At 45.2% G+C, this 25,258-nt stretch overlaps 1 protein-coding gene across 2 annotated transcripts in view; it reads right to left on the minus strand.

Moving 5' to 3' along the window:
* Positions 1-5,804: 5,804 nt before the first annotated feature.
* Positions 5,805-25,258, minus strand: part of nova2 (NOVA alternative splicing regulator 2) — a 67,186-nt gene continuing 47,732 nt past the window's right edge. For both annotated transcript variants that reach the window (XM_035154519.2, XM_035154518.2), the window contains 2 exons: positions 22,424-22,590; positions 5,805-7,276 (listed from right to left, as the gene is read on the minus strand). In XM_035154519.2, coding sequence (XP_035010410.1) covers positions 6,266-7,276; positions 22,424-22,590 — 1,178 coding nt within the window. In that variant the 3' untranslated portion in view covers positions 5,805-6,265. The remainder of the gene's footprint in view (positions 7,277-22,423; positions 22,591-25,258) is intronic.

Consider the following 25,258-nt stretch of genomic DNA (forward strand, 5'->3'; position numbering starts at 1 on the left):
TGGTGGGGGGGGGTAGACAACATCGGAGGACAATGTCGAGGAGCCGCACACCCACTGAGAAGCAATGAGGTCACCTGGCGAGCAGGTGGCAGTTAAACGTTTGCATTCGTCTACGCGTCAGAATCGTAGAAATCAAAAACATGACTAGCCGACTACAGACAGACACCAACGAGCACAGAGCTGGCCTGAAGCAGACGAACTCAGAGAGAGAGAGGGAGGGAGAGAGAGAGAGGGAGAGAGAGAGAGAGGAGCATGCACATCCAGAAGAAACACCTACGATAAAGCTACACTTCTACAGCAGTGTCGCACACGGACCCCCGCCTCAGCTCGGCCTGCCGCGCACGGCGACAGCAAGAGGGTTTAGTGCAAACATGTCGCTGGGAGTCGTCACGGAAATTCGTTTTTTGAGAGCGGGACGTTAACCAATGACGACACGTGTCAGGACGCACAACATGACCACAGGGAAATCATCTGGTTTCTGGTTGTGTAATTAGAACGAGGGGGTTCTGTTTTGTTCTTGGCGCTCGAATTGAAGTGATCAGGATTCCAAACGCTGCCACTTTAAAAGCAAACTGGCAGCGTCCGGTGTTGTTTCTCTCCCCGACATCAGAGTCTTGGATTGCATATTAAGAGAGCGACAACACAGTCTGTCCTAAATTTGGTGGTGGTGGTGGTGGAGGAGGGAGGGAGGGGTGCAGAGAGAGACTGAGGCCGCACACACTCTTTTCCTTTTGGGGGCGAGCTGTGGATGAGGGGAGGGGTGTTGAGAATCTCTGTGAGATGCTCCTGGTTGTATCTAAGGTCAATAAGGTGCATATCAGTGACAGGACAGGCCCGAGCTGGTGGTGGTGGTGGTGGTGGGGTGGTGGGGGGGGGGGTGTACAGGACAGACAACAGCGTTCTACTGAGAGCATCGACACAGCGCGTTGAAGGGTTAGTAATGTTAGAGTACAAAAACACACAACAACACACAGAAGCCTCTACTGCACGTCAATGGTCAGAGGAGTGATATGCAAACTTATGCAGAGGTGAGTACATTCATGGACAATCTCAGTCTTTGTTGCAAATTAAATCCTGATTTATTTTTCCCCCAAAGTTCGGTAGCAAGTGAGAAACTTTTCACAAGTACAAGCTCCCTCGGCAAAGTAGCAAAATAGTCTTAGGTTTTTTTTTTGTTCGAGAGTCTTTTTGTTCGTTTCCCTCTGAGGAAGGTTCGATAGCCGAACGACAAAATGTTCACTGTTGCGACGTCGAAAAAACCCAAACGTCTTGTTCACCTGTGGCCCGCGGACCGACGTGATCGCATCGGAAAAACATCCGACCTTTGAACGCGTGTAAAACAATATCAAAATGCTCTTATCGGCATGCAAGGATCTGTTTCCGAAAAAATGAACGACACACACTGCCTAATTTTTTTTTAGTCACTTGTTTTTTTTTTGTTTGTTTCTTCCGCCTTTTTTTTTTTGTCCACGCTTTACTTTACTGATATCATGCAATATAGACGTGCAAAAAAGATAACATCTATTTCCACAAAATACATTTTCATCGTAACTATAAAAGGCTGTATTTAAGAATGCTATCTAGTCACATTTTTTAGCATCATTATGCTAACCTATCGCTATCTTGATTCGTCTAGCCCCAGAGTCATAGTGCTGTTGCATTCTGGGAAGGGTAGCTCCCACAGGACTGGCTAACGCTCGGCCGACGCGGTGGTTCCCTCGTCTTGTGGCAGGAACAGAGAGGGTTCTAACAAACGGCTGCACGGAGGCGTTTTAGTACGTTAGTCTACGTAGTTCTTAAAAACTGTCACTGGGACGACTCCCTTCCTACGTAAATTATAAATATGCTTCATTTGGCACTTTTCACATTTTAATCTTAATATAAAAGTATGTCTCCTCTTATCTAAGGTGATTTAAATCCACACATTTACAGGTTCACTCTGTAAAGACCTATTTTGGCACAGGTTTAACTTCAGGTTAGAATTACACTATTATTAACTTATAATAAGCTTATAACAGAGCCAGAGTCGCGCTGCCTCTCCAGCTAAAGGACAGATTTTCGATATGTTTTAACCTTGTATTTTTAGTACATTAGTTATTATTGTTAAATAGCAGCATGTTCCACAAATCAAAAAATGTTTTAAAACCTATTCAATATATCTACAAGTAAATCCAAAAGCTCGTACGGCAGACAGAGGATAAAGGACAGGACGAGACGACATGCCACTACGTGTATTGCTTCCAGTAATGATCACATTTTTATCTCCATCACCTACACAAAGACGACTAAAGAGGTTGGCCGCTGTGTGAAAGACAAACCGAAACAGAAGAAGACCTTTCTAAGGGTTTAATTAATGATGAAGATGAAAAGTAAATCTGTCCCGTGTCCATTAAACCGACTGGCACCCGTGTCAGGAACTACGACGCTGTTTCTCCCATTGTAGATGTACTGTGCTGCGTTCAAAGTCAGTTTGACGATAAACAAAATAATCTGCACCACAGAACATAAAAAATCATGGAAAACTGACCGAGCTAACGCAAGGTCTTTCAATTTATTATTTTTAAAATTTTGACAACTGAATATTTGTAGAATCCCTGAAAGAGTTGATGGAAAAATAGTGAATAATGAATTTGAAAGTTCCCAGAAACGTCGAGAAATTGCTCATTTTGTTTGACCAACAGTCCAAAGTCCAAACATTAAATTATGATGATGGATAAATCAAGCCTTCCCGCCCGACCCTGACTTAAAAATACACCAAAGAAGATGAATACAGCACAGTACAGGTGGAACAGTGGAACAACGGCACGCCACCTTCTCATCGTCTTTTACGACAAAGTATCAAACTAGAATCAAGTCAAACCCCAATCGATGGAAAGAGATTCCCTCGCGATATGTGTATGTTTCATGTTTGTGCAGCAAAGTTTTTCCAAATCAACACTGTTTCTCCTCAGCGCCACAACATTAAGATCCAACACACTGACTTGTTGCCCCGTCAGCCTCGACTATGACCTCCTCTGCGGGTGCGCTCGTTTCCGGTGCATCTCCGAGCCGCAGCCACGAGAGAGGCTGGAATCTGCGGTGTTTGTTCGGGGCAAGCAGCAGACATGCATTGATCGTAAAAAAAAAAACACCAGACATATAGTCACCCAATGGAGCGATGTGGTAGGAGGAGAGGGGGTGTTTCGGGATGGGAGTGCACTGGAGGACTGAGGACGGGTGTGAGGGAGGGGTGAGGAGAGTGTGGATGGTGTTAGATGGGAGTAAAGAAGCCTCCTTACCAAGCTGTGGAGATAAACCCTCACTGGCGCTCCAACACAGAGACACGTTCGATAGCACAGTGGAGGATTTAGAGTCGGATTGGTTTTCAAAAAGAATCAGAAAGTCTCTTTGTTTTTGTGTGTTTTTTAATCTGAGGAGAGTCCCCTCCCCTCACCAGGCGGGTTTAGGTCAATAAATCAAATGCACCCCCCTCCTTATTTGTTTGGCATTTCACATTCCGTCACACTTCAAACTCCTGTTGGATTTAAATCTCCGCCCATTGGATGAGCAGCGCGTTGTCACCTCATGAAAAAGACACAGCTGCGATAGAAAAGTGAATTTAGAAATTTGTTCCAGTTCTTCAATCTGCTCCTGGACACCGAACCCCCCCCCACCCCCAACGTCCCGCCCTCCGTTTACAAAACCAAGACGACAGGTGAGAAGAATCTAATTGATCTCAACTCTTCACCTCAATTGATTGATCCTCTTCATCGACCTAGTCTCTTCCTCCTCCTTCAGTATTCAGATATGACGTGCGTTTCTGGTGAAGTTCTTCATATGCATTCTACATATATTTCATATATGTGTATGTTTTTTTTTTTAATCCCTGCTATACAAAAAACCATCCAATCATGATGCCGTCTACAGCACACATCCCTGACCTCATAGGCCGAGAGAGCCACTCCCTCGCTTCACAGTGCATTAAGACAAAAATTCAGTGTACTCCGATTGTAAAAAAAAAAAAGAATCATAATAACACAACATAAAACAAAAAAATTAACAACAAAAGAAAAACAACAGCATCTTCAGCAGCCTCCTGGTTCTACAGTGGCCAGAAACCCTGTTGCCATGGGAGACCTGCAGTTTGCCAGAGGCAGAAACAAGCTCAACTCGCTGGACGTATGTTGGAAATCTCTCGCTGCCCTTTACCTCACCGGCAGTGGAACGGTGGCTTGATAAGGGCAAAGATCAGTGAGGCTACTTATCTCCTGAACATCCCGAACATCCACGCTGCCTTTAAATAGCAAATCTACCAGCGAGTCCTGCAGATTCAGCAGCGGAGCCCAGACGAACGCCGCTCCCTCGTCATGTTTCAGTGTTTCCTCTTACTCCGTGTTTGCATTTCTCAGTAGTACGTAGTGAGTCTTAAGTGCTCTCGCTCGATCTAGTCTGTGGTTCAGGTTCGTCTAAAGGGGTTTGGAAGACCACAGGCTACTCGGCAGCGATTCATCGGAGAATTAGTCTCGATTATTCATTTTCAGTGACACGTTTACATTGTTGGCAAACTGTAACTGGCATTTTCCTACAGGTGTAACACAGTGGGGGATATTTTAGAGCGTGAGCTGGGACGGCCGAGGCGTTTAAGGTTAATATAGCTGCTAGAGCGCTGCACTGCAGCCTGTGGTGTGAGTGGTTTACATATTTATCTCACTGCAGTCTGCATCGTAGATATGGTGAATTCCCTTTTCTAGCACCAAATATGGCATCATAGTGTTTTGTTTCAGTGTGTGTGTGTGTGTGTGTGTGTGTTCCCTGTTCTGCTCTTTGACTGGATATATAAAGTGATCCTTCACTGTATTGATCTTAATGCCTCGGGCGGCTCTCTTATACTGGACTTAAATAAGACATATATTACACTATGTGACATTACTATTCATCTTCAATCCATTTAAATTAAAACAAAAGATTCAAATTAAAAAATAGTCTCATTTACATTCATGTCAACCTGAATTCACAGATTTTTTTAAAAAACGAAACAGCTGAGCTTTAAATGGGTGAACTCATTAATAAATAATGACGATGGTGATGATTCCTATCGTAATAATCATTAATAGAATGATCACAGCAGACTGCAAAAAGGAAAATGCCATAAATCCTGTGAGTTTGCCGCAGCTTGCACAGTATCACTCTCGTCGTTTCTAGGTTTCGCACTACGTGAGGTCATCAGCGTGCGCCTCGGCATTCTATCTCAACACTAGAGCCGCGCACAGGGGGCGCTGCTTGTGGTATACATCACAGGGTATACAGGGGGGAGGGGTGTGCAAAGGAAGAAACGCCCAGCTGATTCTCCCCCCTCCCCCCCCACCACACCCCTCCCCGGTTTCACCTCACCCTTCTTCCTACGTAATCCCGGCAAAGGGGGGAGGAGGAGGAGGAGGGAGGTGAGGTCATGAGGCGGGGGAGAGAATAAACAGTGTCGGGGCGAAGTCGAGGATGTTTCTTCTCTCACACACCGGCTGAAGTTTGCAGTCCTGCTCATTATATAAAAAAAACCCTGTAAAAGGGCGGTGGAGGAGGGCAGGGCACGGGAGGGGGCAAGTAGTGAGAGGGGCTTTGGGGGAGGCGGGGGAGGGGCTTTGGGGCAAGTCAAAACTAGAAGAAAAACAAAAACCTGCGGGAGGGTGACGGCTGTGGGCTGCAGCGGGAGGGAAGGGTAAGGGTTGTTTCCATAAAGGGGTTTTTCAGGTGGGGGGGCGGAGAAGGGTGGGAGGGTCGTGCCCTGTTAGCCACCTCCCCCTCTCTCCGTGCCCCTGCCCTTCCCTCCCTCCCCCTGTAGCCTCTCAGGCAGTCGGCCTGTCTACATGGCATTCAGCTTTGTCCACAAAATACACAAACGAACAAACAGACAGCTTAATTTACCCAACGAAACAAAAACAAAGAAAAAAAAACAACCAAACAAAACAATAAAAAATCCCGAAAGGTCAAGACGTTAAGTAATAAAACCTTATTTACATTTTACACATTTTTTTCTTGGTTTTTCAGCGTGATAACTCGCTCCTCTCCCTCCTCGTCTTCTCTGCACATTTTTGCTCCGCGTCAAAAACTTTTTTTTTAATAAAGAATACTGAAAACACGCAGAAGAAAATGGCGCGGACGTTTCCTTCCGACATTCTTGCTCTCCTCTCCTTTTTTCCATTCTCACTCTCACTTTTTTTACACTCCTCCCCCAAGCCCCCACTCTTTTTTTTTTCCTCTTTTCCTCCTCGTTTCTCATTGGCTGTCAGGTTTAGCCCACCTTCTGTGGGTTGGTGGCGCGTACCCCCTGCTCGTAGGTGATTCGCTGGCTGATCAGGTACTGTGCGGCCTGCGTGGCGGGCTGAGAACCCGTGATGGTCACCTTCCTGTTCCGAGTTCCAGGGATGAACTCGCCTTTCTTGGAGATCTGGATCCTGGCGCCGGTCAGCTCCTGGTACTCCACAAGCGTCTTCCCTCCTTTCCCCAAGATGGCTCCCACCAGGTTTTCTGGCACGGCGATCTCGACCACCTCCTTTGCTCCTTCTCCTAGCTTCTCCGTGGCCAGTAGTGATGATGCAACCAGTGGTGACGCAGCGCTTAAGTAGCCGTTGGTGGCCCCTGCCGCCAGGGATCCCAGGGAGAAGCCTCCCAGACTGGCTTGGTGAACGCTCGTTGATGCATCACTGGCATAGGACGCTAACAAATTAGCTGCGGCGGCTGCTGCTGGATTGGCGTTAGCTGCTACGGCTGCTAACACCCCTGAGGCTGCGGCGGGGTTCAGCCCCAGGCCCAGGGAGTTGGTGTTGTAGCCGTAACTGGCCAGAGTGTTGAGGGCGGAGGTGATGGTCAGCAGGTCGTTGCCTGAGAGGCTGGACATGGTGGTCGGGAAAGCCCCCACGCCTGCCAGGCCAGCCTGGCCGAGCAGAGAGGAGGCTGTAGCTGCTGCAGCCGCTGCCGCAGATGGCATGACCTCGGTGGAGTTGGCGTACGGGGAGCCGGTGGGGTTGGAGTTGGCGACCGGCCCTGTGATGTTGGAGTAGGAGATGTTGAGGCAGGAGGAGCTCTGCGGATCCTCCTGGATCTTCTGGACGATGATCTCCACGGCTTTGCGGTTCTGCTCGGGCTCCCCGCTGATGGTGACCACGCGCTCCTGCAGGTTGATGCCCTCTGGCTTTTGGGATAGTTGAACCCACGCCCCAGACTGCTCCATCACTGCCTTGACTGTGGCTCCACCTTTACCGATGATCAACCCCGCTGTGCTGTTGGGGACGATCAGCTTGGCCTGGAGGGAGGTGGTGGGGGGGTTTGGAGAAGAAGGAGAAACAGAGAAACAATAAGTTACGTACAATATATGAGGGTTTAATCATAGTCATAGCAAATAGCTGGTGCTCGAGTGAGAGCAGAAAATACCAGCACGCTCCTGTGCATCAAATTACCTGAACATCAAAACACAAATGAACGGAAGATAAAGAGAGGGAAGTAAAAACTAAAGTGTAAAAGTGAGAGTTGTAAAGAACCGTTCCTAATGTTTTCCAGCCTGTGGTGTTACGATTAAACAACAACATCTCTCTCTGAAAATATGAAATGAAAGAGGAGTAACTCGGTGGAGCCTGTTGATGTAAAACAAATCTCTTGTCAGTCAAACGCTGTAAAATCGAGAGACGCTGAACCAGAATCTGCTTTTCAGAGGCGTCCTCGAAAAGGACGAGCGACACAAAGAGCCAAAGGAAAGAGGCAGAGAGAGAAAGAGAGAGAGAGAGAGAGGGTCTGAACTATGTGTGAATGCAGAGCGAGCAAGGACAGCGTACCCTCCTGTGTGTGTGTGTGTGTGTGTGTGTGTGTGTGTGTCAGCAGATGTAGACATACAACATCAGAGACCATCACCTGAACATAACGGAGAGAAAAGAGATAAAGTGCAAGGAGGTGAGAGAGCAGGAGACAAAAAGGTAGAACGGAGAGAGGGAGAGGGAGAGGGAGGGAGGAATTGTAAAGAGGCTACTTGTATGAAAAAAAAAAACATTGATTCCCAGGGGTCAGCGTTGCCATGGCAACACAGCTCCAGCATTCGAAGAGAACGAGGCGATGGTGCAGACACACACACACACACACACACGCAGTATCTTTAATTTCACATATTTCCATGCAGAATTGGTGCATTATCGTTATCACCGTTCTTCACATTGTGTGAAAAATATTGACGAATCGATCGGTTGAACGACGACGATGAGATTCACAGATTCTGCAGAATTGATCCTCGGTCCAGCTGCAGGAGCCCGTTAATCTAAAGGGATTCGAATGCAACGTTTCCACTGAAGCGTGCAGCTAATGGTGTTTCTTTAAATGAGTATTGATTATTTCCTCAATTTATGTTTGTACGATTAATCTGTTCGGTCGATGAAACGTCAGAAAACAAGTAAAATAAGTTGCTTTGTCTGATTAATGGAGTAAAACTTAACGATATTTAATTTGCACATGAAACACAGCAAGTTATCTAATTTAAGAAGCTGAAAAATCTTTTAGAAATAATTGATCAATTAACAATTAACAATGTGAGAAGATTCAGATTCAGATTCAGATTCAGATTCAGATTCCTTTATTGGTCCCACACAGTAATTAATGTCTGCGAGGGTTCTGTCTCTGCGGCTGTGGCTCAGGACGTATGAGGGATTATTTGACGCTTTACTTTCTTTACCTTTCAGAATTTTAAGGACAGATTTGACATTATTGTGATCTGTTGAATCCTGATATCTATTTTACTGTTTCATCAGAGCCCAATGACGGATTTCTTCAGCCACAATATTACAAATGTATTCTGATTAAATCACGATTTTATACTTGTTTTATATCTTTATATTTTTATATTTTATGATCTGAGATGCGTTTCCCGACGTGTCCACACAGATGTGATATCTGCAGCCTGACCTGGTGTCAGTGACTTCTCACTCCGCAGCACCGACCTCTGTCCACAGTGAAAACCTCACTTTGCCGAATGGAAACAAACCAGAACAATGAAATCTGTTATTTCGCATTTCAGTGAAAACAAAATACTGGGAGTTGTTTTTGCGACGTCGTCTTTAACAAACATCTTCGGGAGATGTTATCGACGTCTGAGGCACATTAGCCTCATAAATGTGAGTTTGAACGCTTTCTCCTTTTAGAATCGATTCCAATCTGTGCAGAGCGACTCTGGACAAAGCTCCAGCAGCCGTGGAACTGCTGCACGTCTGAAAGAGGAATATTCACATTGAGAGCGGAGAGATGGAGTGTGGGCTGTGGGAAGAGGAGGAGGAGGGAGGGCTGAAGAGATAAAGGGACTCGGCCTTGATAAAGAAAAGAGGACGATAAAGTGAAAGAGACAGAGAGGGAGGGAGGAGGTGATCGATTTGAACAAACTGAGATATTGAGAGAAAAGAGGAAGTGATTCACCATCTTTTTCTGTCTCGACGTGCAGAGAGGGATAAAGCGAGAGGACGGGAAGAGAAGAGAGAAGAGAAATCAAAAGTGAGAGGGATCTATTTGTCTTGCAGCAGAAAAATGCAAAGGCCATTCCAATTACCTTCCCCGTCTCACCCTCTGCCTCACCCACACCTCCTCCTCCCCGTGTTTAAAGCTGAACTACATGTGCGTGGCGGCGCCCTCGACGCTGCCGCGCCGCGTTCCGCAGTTTGCTCCCTGCGCCGCAGCTTTTTGTTCGTCGGAGGATAAATTTACATAGAAATAGAAAATTAGGTGGGAGCCGATAAATGAGCGACTTCAAAACCTGCAGACGGCGTCGCACTTTCACTTCTCGCTGCTTCAGGTTGATTATCTTTCCCCTGTGAGTGTTTGTTTGTGAGCCGCCGCCTCTCGTGTCTCTTTGTGGGATTTCTTTTGTCTCTCTGTTCGTTTGTCTTTAATTTGAGAACAAGTGGAAGTTTCCATTTCTATTGATTCGGTGGGTTGTTACTGTGGCACAGCGAGGCTCCTCCGACACGTCTGTTTGCGTCCCGCTGCTTTCAGAGGCTCCACCACCGTCTGCTGTCCTGTGCAGATTAATGGGAAGAGCAAAGAGCGACTGGGTTTCTTCTGTTGAGCTCTGACAATCGGCTGCTTCCTCAAATCTACTTTTAACACAAAGAAGCCTTTGAGCTGATGCACGTGGTTCAAATCATTATTAACAGTCCACTTAAATCAAACTGCACCAGATATCGGTGAATATGTCTCATCCAGGTCCATCAACTGTTCCCTGGGAACATTTCAAAAAATGCCTGATCTCACAAGATCTCCCGAAAACAGCCGAACAGCAACCCCTCGCTTTTCAACATCTATTATTTAACAGAAAGAGCATTAAAGTAAGTAAATTCAATGGAATAAACTCAGGTTTAAAAGTTCAGAACCTCGTTCTGTCAGTAGCTCAGCTCCCTTTTAAAGTTCAGTCTCTTCTCTGCTGCCTCTTTAACCAGGAGAGGAGTAACCAGCCGACAGCAGATCAGACCACGATGTAAACCTCTGATTATCCCTCTCTAGTTTCCTGCAGTATCCACCAATGATTTGGTTAAATCATAATATTTATAATATTAAAATGTTTCAGCGTAATTTGGCTAAAAGCCTCTGACAGTCAGAAACATGTAAGCAGAGATTCCTCTTTTCACCTCGATCTCCATCCTGTGATTAGAGCAGGACGTCGGCGTTTAGCTGTAAAACATGTCGCTGCCTGAAATTTCACCTGGACGACCAATTTTGAAAATGTTCCACCATGGTTTTTTGTTTTTGTTCAAGTGGCAACATTTTCAAAATGGTTGTTTTTGCGGCGAGGAGATGAGCGGGCGGCGGGGGGTAAAAATGGAGACAAGGCATAAAAGACGTAAGTGACAGGCAGCGAGAAAAGAGAAAGAGCGAGGGAGGAGGGAGGGAGGGAGGGAGGGAGCCGAAAAGACTTTACCCATGAACCCTTTCATCCTCTGCACTGAAACATCCACACACACACACACATGCAGAGTGTTGGTGTAGAAGTGGGAGGATAAACAGTGGCGTACAGCGATGTCTGATCCCTCCTGGCGCTAATGATCACATCTGCCATCTTTATATCCAACTGATTCTGTGCTAATGAGGTTCCTCCGTTCGCCTCCACTCCTCCTCCGCCTGCTCGGCTCTCTCTCCTCGCGTTCCTCTCCTTCCACACTTTAAATCTGCGGTTCTTTTTTACCTTTCCTCCCGTATAGCTTTGTTAAATCTGCGGATTCTTTCGTGTCGCCATTTCAAGCGTTCATTTCTCTCCTTTTTTTCCCGGTTCAACAAACCGAACCTCTTCTCACAAGGTCACACATGCACCTACACACATTCACGCACGCCCTATCTGAAGGGCGTCATAATGTGAAATCATCATCTTCATCCTGCTTTTATTCAGCTGACACCGTTCGCTCGACTCGCTCTAATGGCCGACTAAGCCACGCAGCCTCCTGTACCTTCCCACAATCCTCTGCTTCCCAAACCTTTGTGCAGCGCCGACACAAACAAGAAGATTATGTGACAGTTGGCTTCATGCAGACTCTTTCATGTTTTTTTTTTGTCTTTCCCTCGGCTTCACAGGTTTAAGTTTCTTCCTCTACGTTCTCTCGTCTCTTTGGTGTTTTTTTTTTTTCTTCCTCCTTTAGAAGCTTCATATCTGTCGGGGAGAAACTTTTCCTCGCAGAGGAGCGATGAAGAGGAGCGGCGGGGAGGGTTTGGGCGTCCGTCCAGCTGCTGACGAGAAGGTCCCGTTGCCGCAGCTGCTGGACGGAGGTTGGAGGTCAAAGCCAATCTCCTGTTGGTGGATACGCTCGGGCAAAGAGTGTGAAGGAGCGAGGATGGCAAGCGACTTCGCAGATAAGCTCAAATCAATGTCAGCAGCGGAGGGAGGTGATGGGATGCAGGAGCAGCTTGGAGCCCGGTCGGACTGGGGAGGGTTTAAAGAAGCCAAACGTGTCAAATTACAAACTGTTTCTACTTCGAGCCGACAGAAGAGTCGCTGACAACGATCCAATCAAGCGACTGATCAAGTTTCTCTTTGGTGGAGATATGATAATATCAAAGTACATAACAATTTCTAGTTTCTTGGCTTGTTTCCAGTGGACACACTATTTGGCAGGAGCCCGGGTCAGAGTTTAACCGGTTCGACCTGCGGACGTCATCGTCGTCTATAAGAGAAAGTTGAGTCTCGTGCCGGCAGCCGGACGCTCTTCATCGACCTGTGACCTTGTTAGTCTGCAGCAGATAACGACAGCAGCCTCTGTGCAGGCAGGAGCCTCCTGATCTCTGTCGTCCAATAAAACTTATACTATGAGTGATGAACAAACCAGACATCTATGAGTCACTTTCACAACTTTACCTCCGCCAGCGAGGTTTGTGTTTCCCCCCGGTTCCGTTGGTTTGTCAGCATGATTACACAAAAACTACTGCACAAAACTTCGGTGGACGGATTTTGAAATGAGCCAAGAAAGAACCCGAACCAAGGGGCAGATCCAGAAATGCTTTCAAATCACTTTCTTCTTGTTGTGTCTTTAACGTCGTTTTACATTAGTTAGTTTTATTTGTCACACAAGCAGCTGCACAGGCTGCAAATTAAAAACAAAAAGCTTAATAAATCTTTTAAAATGCTCCAGATATATTTAGTGCGTCCAAGCAAATAATCAGTTTGAGGACAGTTGCTCTACAAAGTTGCTGCAGCATCTCCTGCCGAGGGAGACAAATGTTTTGCTCATTGTGTGTGTGTGTGTGTGTGTGTGTGTGTGTGTGTGTGTGTGTGTTTTGCATTGATGAGTAGTAGTGATAAGCTAACGTGCTCCAGAGGTCACAGAACCTGAGAAATCTGAGAGAACAATGTCTCATTTAACAAACGAGGAAACAAGCAAACTGTTAACGACCGTGACCACACACACGAACGCACACGCACTGCACACACACACACACCACACACCATGTTATGGTAGTTTGTTGGGGTTTAACCTTGTCGTGCAGATGCATTAACACCCTGCTCCAGCCGCCTGCCTCTCTGGTGTCTGTTCCCTTCGTCTGTATTCAGATTTTTTTTTTTACAAAGACTCTGAATCTGAGCAGAAAAATCAACACCAACAATCAGTAAAAAGTCGAGAAACATAAATTGATTGATTGTTTGATAAACAGCAATTAATCCAAATGCTCGGCATGATTTTACCTTATTTTGAAGACTTTATATTGTCTAATTCAGATTAGTTGAAAACATGGCACCGTTGTATTATTGTTTTCATCTGAGACTTTTGCTCGAGCGTCTTTTTTAATGTATTCCTCTGTTTGTAACCTCCTTCATATCAGTAAATCAGAGATAAACGAAAACACTCGCTCTCTCTCTCTCTCTCCTCGCTCTCTCTCTCTCTCTCTCTCTCTACTTCCGTCGCTCCGTCATCCCTCCATCTTTGCATTCTTCCCTCCCTTTCTTCTTCTGTCTCTCACTATGTCTGAGCTGTCACGGCGACATCACGGCGGCGACGATGAGTCGTCTTCACGTCTACACTTTGTGTCACGTTCCATTCAGGTCACAGGGCGCTCGGTCAGCGTTGTCACTAAAGGCCACAAACACACAAACGCTCGCAAACGCACACACAAGGACCCCCAACTGGTTTAGCTTGTACCTATTAATAATGTATTGTACCAGCATCACAGAAGAGAACACACAATACACACGTTCTCTGAGATGGAAACACACTCATATACAGCGCGCACACACACATATACTGTATATATATATATATATACTGTACATATATTTATACACACACAGCGAGTTGAGGACAGCAGACAACTGTTGAGGCGGCTGCAGTTTGAACTTTGAAGTCTTAAGCAGAGGACTTCAGCTTAATCTTCCTCCTCCTGATCCACAGGCTTAGTCCCCCTCTCTCTCTCTCCCTGTCTCCAGCTCTGCCTCTGCCTCGCTCGCCCTGCCTGTCTCGATCCGTCTGTGTCATCCCTCTTTTTTCCACCTCTCCTGCCGTCTTTCAGCTCTCATTCCCTGGCTCATCCAGGAGCACAGAAATCCCCCCCCGCAGGTTAAAAATAACCGCAGCACAGAGGAGCCGGGCAACAATGACTGACAGCGAGGGAACATGGTGTTAACTCGGACAATACACACACACAGACACACACAGACACACACACACATTCCTGCTATAGACGCCAAACACAAATAAACACACACTGACATGGATAATACACAGTAACACACACACACACACACATGGGTAGAGGTGGAGCTGGCTTCATGTTCAGGTCGATGTTTGACCTGTAAAGTTATCTACTGAGGGGATTCATCACGTGCACGTAAACACATGCACACAACATGTCGTCACATCGTTTTACTGCATGTGATTTAAAGGAGTAAATATTCTGCTCATATTCAGGTTAATCATTTTTCGCTGCAGCTCCTCTTTTCAGCCTCTGTCTCAAACACTTCTACCTTTACTTCAGACTTTGGCTTTTTTAACTCTGCAGAACTTTTAAATTCACAAAAAAGCTGAGGAATATCTATATATTTCAATTAAATTTCCAACACTGTCTGGAAAGTATTTTGGAAACATTTTTATTGAAATTATTCACAGTAAAGAATCAAATTTTGTGTTTCCTGTTAAACACTGCGTGTGTTTCCTGTGACCAGTTAAAACCTCTGGCTCCACCATCAGATGCACGTTGTTCTGCCAAGACTCGATCAAACCCACAAAAGTTTAACGGAGGCGCCAAAGTTTCCACAGATACCGAACACGTGGTGCTGAAGCTTGTGGGTGATTGCAGACTGAACATTGACGGGTAATAAATCGTTTCCACTCGATGCTAAAAGCTGATGTCAGGTTGTGTTTTGTAACTTCTCTGAAGAACATGTACACATGACTTCAGGCATTTTAATTTAAATTCTTTTGGAGGGGACGGGTCCTGACAGGTTCAGGCTATACACTCTCCTGCTTCCTCTCCTGTGTCCTCTCCTGCTTCCTCTCCTGTGTCCTCTCCTGCTTCCTCTCCTGTTTCCTCTCCTGTGTCCTCTCCTGCTTCCTCTCCTCTCCTCTCCTGTACTCTCCTGCTTCCTCTCCTGTGTCCTCTCCTGCTTCCTCTCCTGTTTCCTCTCCTCTCCTCATCAGCCCAGAAGGAGAAAGGTCAAAAACACAATAAAACCTTCCCCTCTGCTGCAGAAACTACGCCCCATATGGCAGGAATGTATTTTAGATGAACATCACACCAACTAAATGTATATTTCCTCGTCCTTTTTGCTGCACCCCCCCCCCTCCCCACATGCGGCACCTCTTAAATGAAAGAAAAACAAAAGAGAAGAAGAAGAAGAAGAAGAAGAAGAAGAAGGGCACGTGAACTGGATGTTTCTGTGTGATTCATGGGATCATAACAGTAAATATAAATATGAACACATGAGCTGGTGTGATGCAGATGCTCGGTGTTTGTAGCAGATAAGAGACACAATAGAGAGAGAGCATGTGTTCTCGAGCTGACTCAGCAGAGGCCGACAGGATAAAACCAGATAAACTCACATAAGAAGGTAAAAAAACAACAAATCCTGCTCAGGTGTGAAAAACCCTCGTGAACAAGTCGACAGAATAAAACTGAAGTTCCTCATCGCCGCTGTCACGTGAATAGTTTTGATTTAATTCATCTCGTTAGCTACAAGAGATATTTTTTGATATGATGCATGAACCTGCAGAGAATTAACACCTGAAAAACATCTCTACCAACCGACGGTAAACTGCTTCAGCACCAAACAGACACAGAGCAGCTGGTGAACGAGCATCTAGCAGCTGAAGAGCCTGACACGTCCCTCAGGAGCTGGAGACGTGACACTGAGCTGAATATCGATTTACTTATATTCACCATCGGGACGTGATCGTGAATCAGAATGAGGATGGATGTGGAAATAAGGAACATAAACAAGTTCGTCCACATCAAACTCAAACTGTGATACGTCCCCCCCCCCCATCGGGCTCTGATGCAGCACAGCAAAAAGTTCTGCTGCTCATTAACAAACTCATCAAACTTTTCAAAATATATTTAAATCTCCAGCAGCTGAAAACAGAACTACTTTACATGTGGATCTCTGATTAGAGATGAAACCATGAAGCGATCACATCATCTTGGTTTCAGTGAGTCTCTGAGTTATAATTTCTCACAACTTTACTCGATGTTGAGAGATCAACTCAAAGGGATTGAAAGAATTCAGATTTGATAAGAAACAACAACAACACAGAACCTCCTCGTCTTACGCTCACACCTCCTCATCATCTGACACGAGCGGAGCCAGACACGCTCTTCCTGACATTTATGGCCGACTTCCTGTGTCGGGAGGCAATAACAGGAAGAAGGAAACAGGTGTTGGTGGCAGAGGTGAAAGGTCACAGGAAGCGGCTCCTCTCTGCCCGCAGGAAGAGGTCGGAGGGAGCGGCCAGGAAAACAAAAAGAGTAGATGTGGCTGAATGCTGGTGTTGTCAGGGCTGTTGTCAGGGCTGTTGTCAGGGCCGTTCTCTGTGCGACTTCAAAGTGCTGCCGGGCGACGGCGAGCGCGGACCGGGCCCAAAAATAGCCCCAGAATAATACCACAACAAAACCACGGGCCATTTACAGCTGATCTCACACCAGCTCACTCCAAAAGCCCATAATGCAACAGCAGCAGCCGAGAGGGCCATGTTTCACTGTCAATATGAATATGATATCGATCCAGTAAGTAGGTGATGCTTCACTACATTACACATAAACACAGTGCGGCAGCTCTCCGGAGGGCCTCGGCTTTATGGAACGCTCGGTGATGTTTATGTGCTGCTGCCGGGGAAGTTTCCTCCAAAGGGTTTTATACACACACAAGCGATAAATAAGTAAAGAAGAGAAACTATTTATCGAGACGTTAGGTAGCTTCGGTTTACACTTTGTTCTGCTTCAATAGCTCTATACATTAATGATTTTTAATTGAGGTAATGAAGTTTGCATAGTTTTCACTGCCTATTTTAAATTGAACCCAGCGACCAGCGCAGCACAAGTTGTTTTCTACCTGCGAGGACATTAATACTCTTCTCCTTCTGCCTGAATATCAACCTGATGGGACAATATTTAAAAAAAATCATATTAAAAAGGAAGAAATTAACTATTTAGACCCTGATTTCTTGTGGTAAATAATCATATCATTTTTTTTTTACAGATTTCACTTGACAAACAGAACCGGGATCTGTTACAGGCAGCAAACCTGATGTTTCAATATTTGAGGTAAAGCACAGAAAATAAGCTAAATTACACTATAACACTATATTTATATATGTGCATATGGAGACTCATTAATTTTTAACGATATAAAAATAAAGGACACAATGACCTTCACTTAACATCTGTGTAAATACTTTAGGTTTGTTTTAAACTGAATTTCCGACGATGGAGATGCTAACAGACCTAAAAGATAGATGATACGTATATATTATATTTGGTTGTATGTGATATGCTTGTGTGTCTGTAAAAATAATTAAGTCCTTAAAAAATCGAAATAACTTCCAAAATTCAAAGTTACCGGTGCATTATGGGAGATAAGCATCAGTTCATTACTCAGAGTTATTAAAAGAATCTGTGAAATCTTGTTGTACAACTCAAACAATCTGTTTCCAGTTTTCTATCAGTTCTCCACGAGCCCTCGCCGTCCTCCACAGCCGGGATATTAAAAGCAGACGCTCCATCGCGACGGAGCGAGCTGCAGGCTGTGATGGTGTTTTACAAGAGAGCGCTCGAGAGGCGGGAACGAAAGCAAACAGTGAATAATCAAAGTCATAAAACCCCTCAATAAAGTCTCTTCAGCCGCGCGTGGCGTCAGGCCTCATTAGAGCCGGTGTGAGACGCAGCTCGTAAATCATGGTGGTGACTGGCGTGCTGTCCCGTCATGTGGCCCTGAAGTGCGGCGAGTCGTCTGTCGGTGTCGCTGCTGTTTCTTCTCCTCCATCAGCAGCTGCTTCTTCTTCGTCCAGCGACGCTCTCCGTCACTCTGCAGCTGTCGGCTAACGAGAGTTCAGAGACGCTTCCAGCCTCCAGTCAGCGACGCCGCCGCCTGACTCCCTCCTCTCTGCCCTCTCTCTCTCTCTGTTTCTATCTGACTTCAGGTCATCTTCTTCTTTCTGTCTCTCCCTCCTCCTGCAAGTCTCTCGTCCCAACTTTTCCTTCTTTCTCACAACATCACAGATATCCTCCACATACTCTTCTCTCTCTCTCTCTCTTTCTCTCTCTCTCTTTAGTCTTATTCCCCCCCTCCCTCTCTACCACTCCCAGGGGTTAACAGTAATGCCGACACCACATGCTGCAACAGCCGGGTTCATGACAAGAGAAAGACGACATTTTATCCTCAACCCGAAATAGTCGACAATCATCGGCTGCAGCGCCATGGAGACCAATTCATCTTTCAGAAGTGCACATGTGTTCGGTGTGTGTATGTGTGTGTGTGTGTGTGTGTGTGTGTGTGTGTGTGTGTGTGTGTGTGTGTGTGTGTCCATTCATCAGATCAAAGTGAGTTTGTGTGGCAGCCATGTTTTTAAAAGCCAGTGAGGGTCTCCTCCCAGGACGTCACAATCAGTCCACTGACCCTGAAAGTGTGAGTCACTTTGTTTGTAATGTTTCTTTTACTCCCTTTTTTCTTTCATATATATTCTTCCATTTGTACATCAAAATATTTTAAAATCTAAAAGGGGAAAGGAAGTGACAACATTTCCAATACTGATGTAGTGGATTATTATTTGAAGATATTTATATTTTATATTTTCTAGGCAGTAATTTCCAAGGTGTCGTTATCGAACCCTTATGATAAAGAAATGTATGAATAACTATAATAAAAATTAAAGACATACATCCAAATATACTGAATTGAGAATATAAAGTAATTTTACTACGTTAAATATAAACATGAATGCATAACTTTTCTGCATTGTGGATACTGTAAAATGAAAGTACTTCTACTGCAGCGTGTTGCTCAAGCAGCAAATCAAAAGTACTTCAAGATATTTTCAATTCTGATGTAACTAGTTACTTTTTAAAATAATCTTATCAAATTGGTTCATAATCAGACTTTTGTAGCAAATATTTAGCTCATTTATTAGAAAAGATGTTGTTACACGACATAAAATAAATGTTAATATGCGTATTTTCATGACAGATGCTCAAACCGTCTTTTAACAGTGGACGTCCCCGAGTGTCCAGCAGGGATCAGGAAGTTACTCTCATGTGGGGCTTTCTCTCTCTCTGTGTGTGTGTGTGTGTGTGTGTGTGTGTGTGTGTGTGTGTGTGTGTGTGTGTGTGTGTGTGCGTGTGTGTGTAAAACAAACCCATTCACTCTCCTCCCTGACGTGGTATAAATAGCCTAAAGAGCAACAGGGGGATTCGCCCTCATGTCATAAGTGTCTAAATATCAGCAGCTATTAGCGTGCTCGTCTCCCCGCGGCTGCTCGCCTCGTCTTAAACGGCTTTACACGACTGTCACTCAGCCTCCAGCTCAGACGACGCACAAAATACAAACTGAGTAAAAAAAAACAACAAATTTGACATTTTGGAAAACAACACACGTTAGCTTAGCTTAGCGCAAAGACTTGAAATAGAGGAGAGCAGCTAGCCGTGACTGCAAAGGTGATGTGCTGCAGTGCTCTTCGGGCGCTGTGCTTCCTGCAGTCTCCCTGCTGGTTGCCTAGCGACTGCAACCTGGGTTTGGTGTGAAAAAACTTGCCTGACCTCAAAACCATCTAACACCTTCGGGATGAGCTGCAGAGCACGAGGCAAAGACTCGTCCCCCGTCATCATGGACTGACCTCACCGACACTCAGGGAGCGAGTCAATTCTAAACATTGTAATTAGAGCGAGAAGACAAAAAGACGAACATATGTACAAACGATAGTGTTTTCTGCACCAGCCTCGTGTGTGTGGGCTTGAGGACACAGTGTGTATATGTGTGTATATGTGTGTGTATGTGTGTGTGTCTACCCCGTGATTAATTATGCATAAAACTCAGTGCACCTTAGAATTGTGTGTTCGGCAAAAATAAATCTCTCTGAGGACTCTGTGTGTGTGTGCGTCTGTGTGTGTGGGTGTGTGTCTGTGTCTGTGTGTGTTCACAAATCTGATAACTATAATCATTTAAAACTGTAGAGGCGTATCGCTCTCTTCCTTCCTCCGCCCCCCAAATTCCGCTTATGACAGAGGATGAGAAATCGCAGCGGGAGGAAAACAAACGCAACACAAACACAACAGCAAAAAAACAAGGGAATATTTCTGAGAATTTCATCATTTCAAATTAAAATTTCTGTTATTCCTCATTTAATTTTTTCGACATGTATATATTTTTTAAGCTTCTGCATTTTGTGTGAATGTGTGTGTGTGAGTGTGTGTGTTAGAATGTGTGTGTGTTAGAACGCACTGTCTGGCAGCCTTGAACAGTCAATATGTGCAAACAATGCCAGACCTGACTAATCAATAGGGAGCAATCATGAAGCGAGAGTGATGATAATCACTTAAACAGATTGGGATCGGGATCGATGGATCCGCACTAATTGTCCTCCGTCACGCAGCTGATATCCACACTCGGAGTTCGTCGTTTACAATCAGCGGCTGAATGAGCTTCACGTTTATTATTGAACACAAACTTCGAGACGCCATTAACCAAAAGTTAACGACAATAATAATGTGCATCACAACGTAACACGGCCGTTTGAATACCCTGCTCTGATTGGCTGATACACACGTCAGTACTCGTTGCAAAAAAATCTTATAAGTGTTTACGCTTTGGCGCCCCCTGGTGGCACTATCAAGAAAGACCCCCTTCCCATAATCTCTGCTGATTAGATTGGCTAATTAGGGCCGACGAGCATCATTCTCTGGGATTAAGGACTTTCCTAGAGCTAAAGCCGAGGGGACAGAAGAAAGTGAGGGGGATCAGCGGTGGACATCATGTCCTCGGGCCCCATGTGATCATAACATGCTTCTGCAAACAGTCGTTGAAGTTTTTAAGAAGTCGCTGTGAAGAGACTGAACGACCAACGACAGAGATCAGTGAGCTTGAATGTTTCCCGGAGGAAGCTTCTGTGGATCAGTGTTTTCAACAACCCGACATCGTTACGTAAACATCGGGCATATTGTGAAGTGACAGCGACAACGACTCATCCTGCCACCGTGAACTTCCTCACAGCTGGTCGAGAGAGAGAGAGAGAGAGAGAGAGAGGAGAGAGAGAGAGAGAGGGAGGATGAAAAGGCTCAATACTACAGGAAGTCAGTGGGATGGAAAGTGCCGACTTCTCCATTAAGATGTACACACAAAGTTGTGTGTGTGTGTGTGTGTAGCAGCCAACAGTTCATGTCACATGTGGAGTTTGTCTTCACACCTCACACACTGCATCCTTTTCTTCTCTCTCTCTCTCTCTCTCTCTCTCTCTCTCTATTCATCCTCCTCTCTCTTTCCTCCATCTACATCCTGCACGCCGGCCAAAAAGCAGAGTATAGTTTTCACCCCTATCTCTGAGTGTGTGTGTGTGTCTGAGTGTGTGTGTGTGTGTCTGTGTGTGTGTGTGTGTCTGTGTGTGAGCTTATCCCCACACGATTAACGTTTGGAGCTGATCAGTCCAAGGTCAAAGGTCAAGGTCAACAAAGTGACGCTCTGAAAAACATGCAGAAAACTACGTCCTGCATTAATACATTTTAACAGGTATCTCTGCATCTCATTGGATTCATATACATAGAAGCTTATAAACGGATCTAAAAATGATTTAGGATCATGTGGTAGGATAATGACATCATCATCATGATGTCACTATAAAGTCAGTCAACGACTACAACATAAAAACAAAAGCATCGTCTGATTCAGTGAAGACTTTCCTCTGCGTCCTGGCAGCGTTAACATCGGAACCAAGCTGTGACATCATCGTTTCCCAAGCGCACAGATAAACAGAAACCAGAGGTTTTTCAAAATCTGCACTTTAGCATGTGGACGAGAGGCTCAGACACACACACACACACACACACACACACACACACACACACACACAGAGGTAGACGTTCATTTCTCTAAACCTCCGCCTCAGTGGGGTGTTTACAGCGCGTGTGCATCATCTCCTCGTTGCCCTTCTCATCCGCTCCCGTCTGTTTCATTTCCCTTTTTCCTGTGGTATTTTTGCTCATTCAGCTTTCGAACAGAAAATCACAACTCGACCACAGGAACACACACACACACACACACGACTTGTCGTTTCCAAAAACAAACACTTTCCTCCCTCTCTTCCTCACACAGCCTTTCAGCCGAGGCCGAGCTGGCACACGCGCACAAACAAAACCGATAAACACACACATGCACGGTCGCACACAGGATTGTAGGGACACACTCGGCCGCTCCGGGTTCTTCCTGGAATAGAAACGGAGCAGAATAAACAGCAGAGGCCGTGACACCGACCTGTTTGACGCGGTCGGGGTTGACGGTGGTCTGTGGCTGCAGGATGCTGACCGGCTCTGTCTTCTGGGTGCTCTGAGGCATCTCCCTCACCTTCTCAGCGATGAAGTCGTGGACGCCGTTCAGCGCCTCCACCGTGCCCTGGATCAGACACACCCGCTCTGTCGTCCCTGCACACAAAGACAAAGACAGACAGGTCATGATGTGTGTTCGAAGTGAAGCAAAGAGCTTTTGCAAATAGTCTTTCTTCGTTTTATTGCTGTTTCCATTTATACTTTGTTTCCTGTGCACAGTTCACATAATCCCAGCCATGATGTCAGACATAAACAACAAAGAGGATGTCATTCCACATCGTTTATACAAACATTTATTTCCATCACACGTTTCCACCAATACAGCTTTTCTATATTTAGGATTTTCTGTTTTAATAGCGGCTGGTTTTATTCAGGTTTCCTTTAAAACCTTTCCTCAGGTGGGTGGAAACTCTGGGAGCAGGTAGAGCCGGGATGTTCTGTCCCAGTTCTCACTTGAAGACGCAGAATTTTTCTATTTTCATCATTTTTATGTGCAGTTGAATGAAAATAAATCAAAAAAAGTAAGAGCTGTGAGAAGAAGGATACCAAGAACCAGTAATGATCCCCTCTGGGAAATTATGCTTCCTGCTGCAGCTTCGTAATAACGGCAAGGATTTAAAATAAAAAAAAAACTTTAGACATTAGATTGCACTGCTCGAGGAAAAACTAATCTTGGCCGAGATGCAATTCAACACAGCGCTGCGAGACAGAGATGAAACAAAGCAAGTTCGGAGCTAAAAGTCTAAAATAAGCGAAGCCATCTAAAAATGAACTTCTTGACCTCATTCAGAAATCACCAGAGTGAATATTTCCTCCCCTGAACGCATCGGAATCACTCAGCTCAGTTTACGTCTGTTTCCAGGACGTCAACATTCATTCCCCCGGTCACATGAAAAATAAAACACGCCGCAGTGATTTCCAGACCTCGGCCTCACTCGGGGCAGAAACGTGTGCGTAAGCATTAAAAGCTGCAACGTCGAGATTTATATCGGCTTCAAACAAACTGGTTCAAGTCTATTACACCAACTGAGACGCGGTGGAGGTGCAGGGGATTTACAACCCAGCACTTTACAATCCCACTAACTGGGATTTATGTTCTCGGAAGAAAAGTCATAACATAGCAGAACAGACGACTTGCAGGGAATAAAAGAAACAAATGGAGGGAAACTATATATTTCGTGTACGCGTGTGAATGTATGTGCACGTTGCAGCTTGTGCACTTGTTACCCGGGACTGTAAAAAAAAAAAACACACAAAACACTGTTTACAAGATTAGAAGCTAAGTGACTGAGTCTGTGATCAAGAGAAGATCAAACAGAGCCGTCTGTGTTAACACAGTGAGTCAAGTATGTTTGAAATGAAACAGTAGGAACGAGGTCTTAACTTCAATCTGAACATCATTTACCAAAATCCACAGGATCCAGATTTAAATCCTGGATCTACAACAAAATGTAACAAGTTCTTCTTTGACCCAAAACATCTTCTTCCACCAAAAGAAACTCCGATTAAAACAAACCTCCTTAGTAGAGGTAATAAAATGAACATTTCAAACACCTTAACCAAGTGTTCTTGATTTCCAACGTGTTTTTAAAACTGGTGGGCGTTATATCACTTCTTAATATTTTCAGATATGATCCATGTTTCACAGGTTCAGTTTGGTTTTCTGTGCGTTTTCCCTCATGTATGAAAAACAATAAGGAGGCTTTTGCATCACAGTGAACATCAGGACTTATTGAAGTGTGCAAATTCATTTTTTTACCTATTTTATATAAATGAATGAAACTTATAGCTGCCTGGAGATCAGCACTTTGATATCAGAGTCAGTGTTTCAACGTCAAAACAGTGAAGAACGCACCAGTGTCCCATATGTTATATAATATATCATCATATATTCTGAGAGCAGACAGACAGACAGAGGGACAGACAGAGGGACAGACAGACAGACAGAGGAGAATCTAGGCCAAAGCAAAGCCTCTCAGTCTGACTTTATCTCAACAACACACTGAAAGTAAATCTCTCTTTGGCCATCACTCTCGTTCTCTCTCTCCCTTTTAGCCTTCACTCTCTCGCCCTCTCTCTACTCTCTCCCTCTTCCTCACTCTCCCTTCCTTCCTCCCGGCTCAAACTCTCTTTCCTTCCCTCTTCCTTTGCCCCTGTTTCCTCCTCCATCTCTCTCCGCTCTCTCCCTGGACTCCAGTATTTAGTGGGATCTGCTCTTATCTGGGCCCAGCAGTGAGTCAGTTCCCGTCTCCTCCCTCCCGCTGCATTGTTTGCCCGGCTCGGCTTGGCCCGGCTCGGCCCTCCTCGGCTGCACTGAGAACAGGGGCACAGAGGGAGTGAGGGATAAAAGCTGCGCTGGGTGTGTGACGGGGGTCTGGGAGCCGCCGGTTCGTCGAGGAGTCGGAGTTCAAAATCAAAAATGCTCTTTGAAAGCTGAGACGTGAAAATACACAAGTGCAGCAAAAGAAGAACGAGAAAGCAAAGCAACGCTCAGAAGATTATTTTGAATCTTCATTCTGCACCTGAACCGTAAATATTAGATATTTTATATTAATTTGAAGGATTTCGAACGTTTTAAAGCGTGAAATGTTGATTCGAGGACTCACAGCCACAAACACAGTTCAATGTGAATGTGAGAAACAACAGAGGCTAAAAATAAAACACAGGCGCATTCAGGCATCCGCAGCTTTTGGCTACCTGGCCCCCTTCTCACGTACTGTCGGCATTAAACTGATATTAAATCCCATTCCTATTTTTACAGTGG

This window comes from Hippoglossus stenolepis, chromosome 4 (genome assembly GCF_022539355.2).
Source record: "Hippoglossus stenolepis isolate QCI-W04-F060 chromosome 4, HSTE1.2, whole genome shotgun sequence".
Taxonomy (NCBI): Eukaryota; Metazoa; Chordata; class Actinopteri; order Pleuronectiformes; family Pleuronectidae; genus Hippoglossus; species Hippoglossus stenolepis.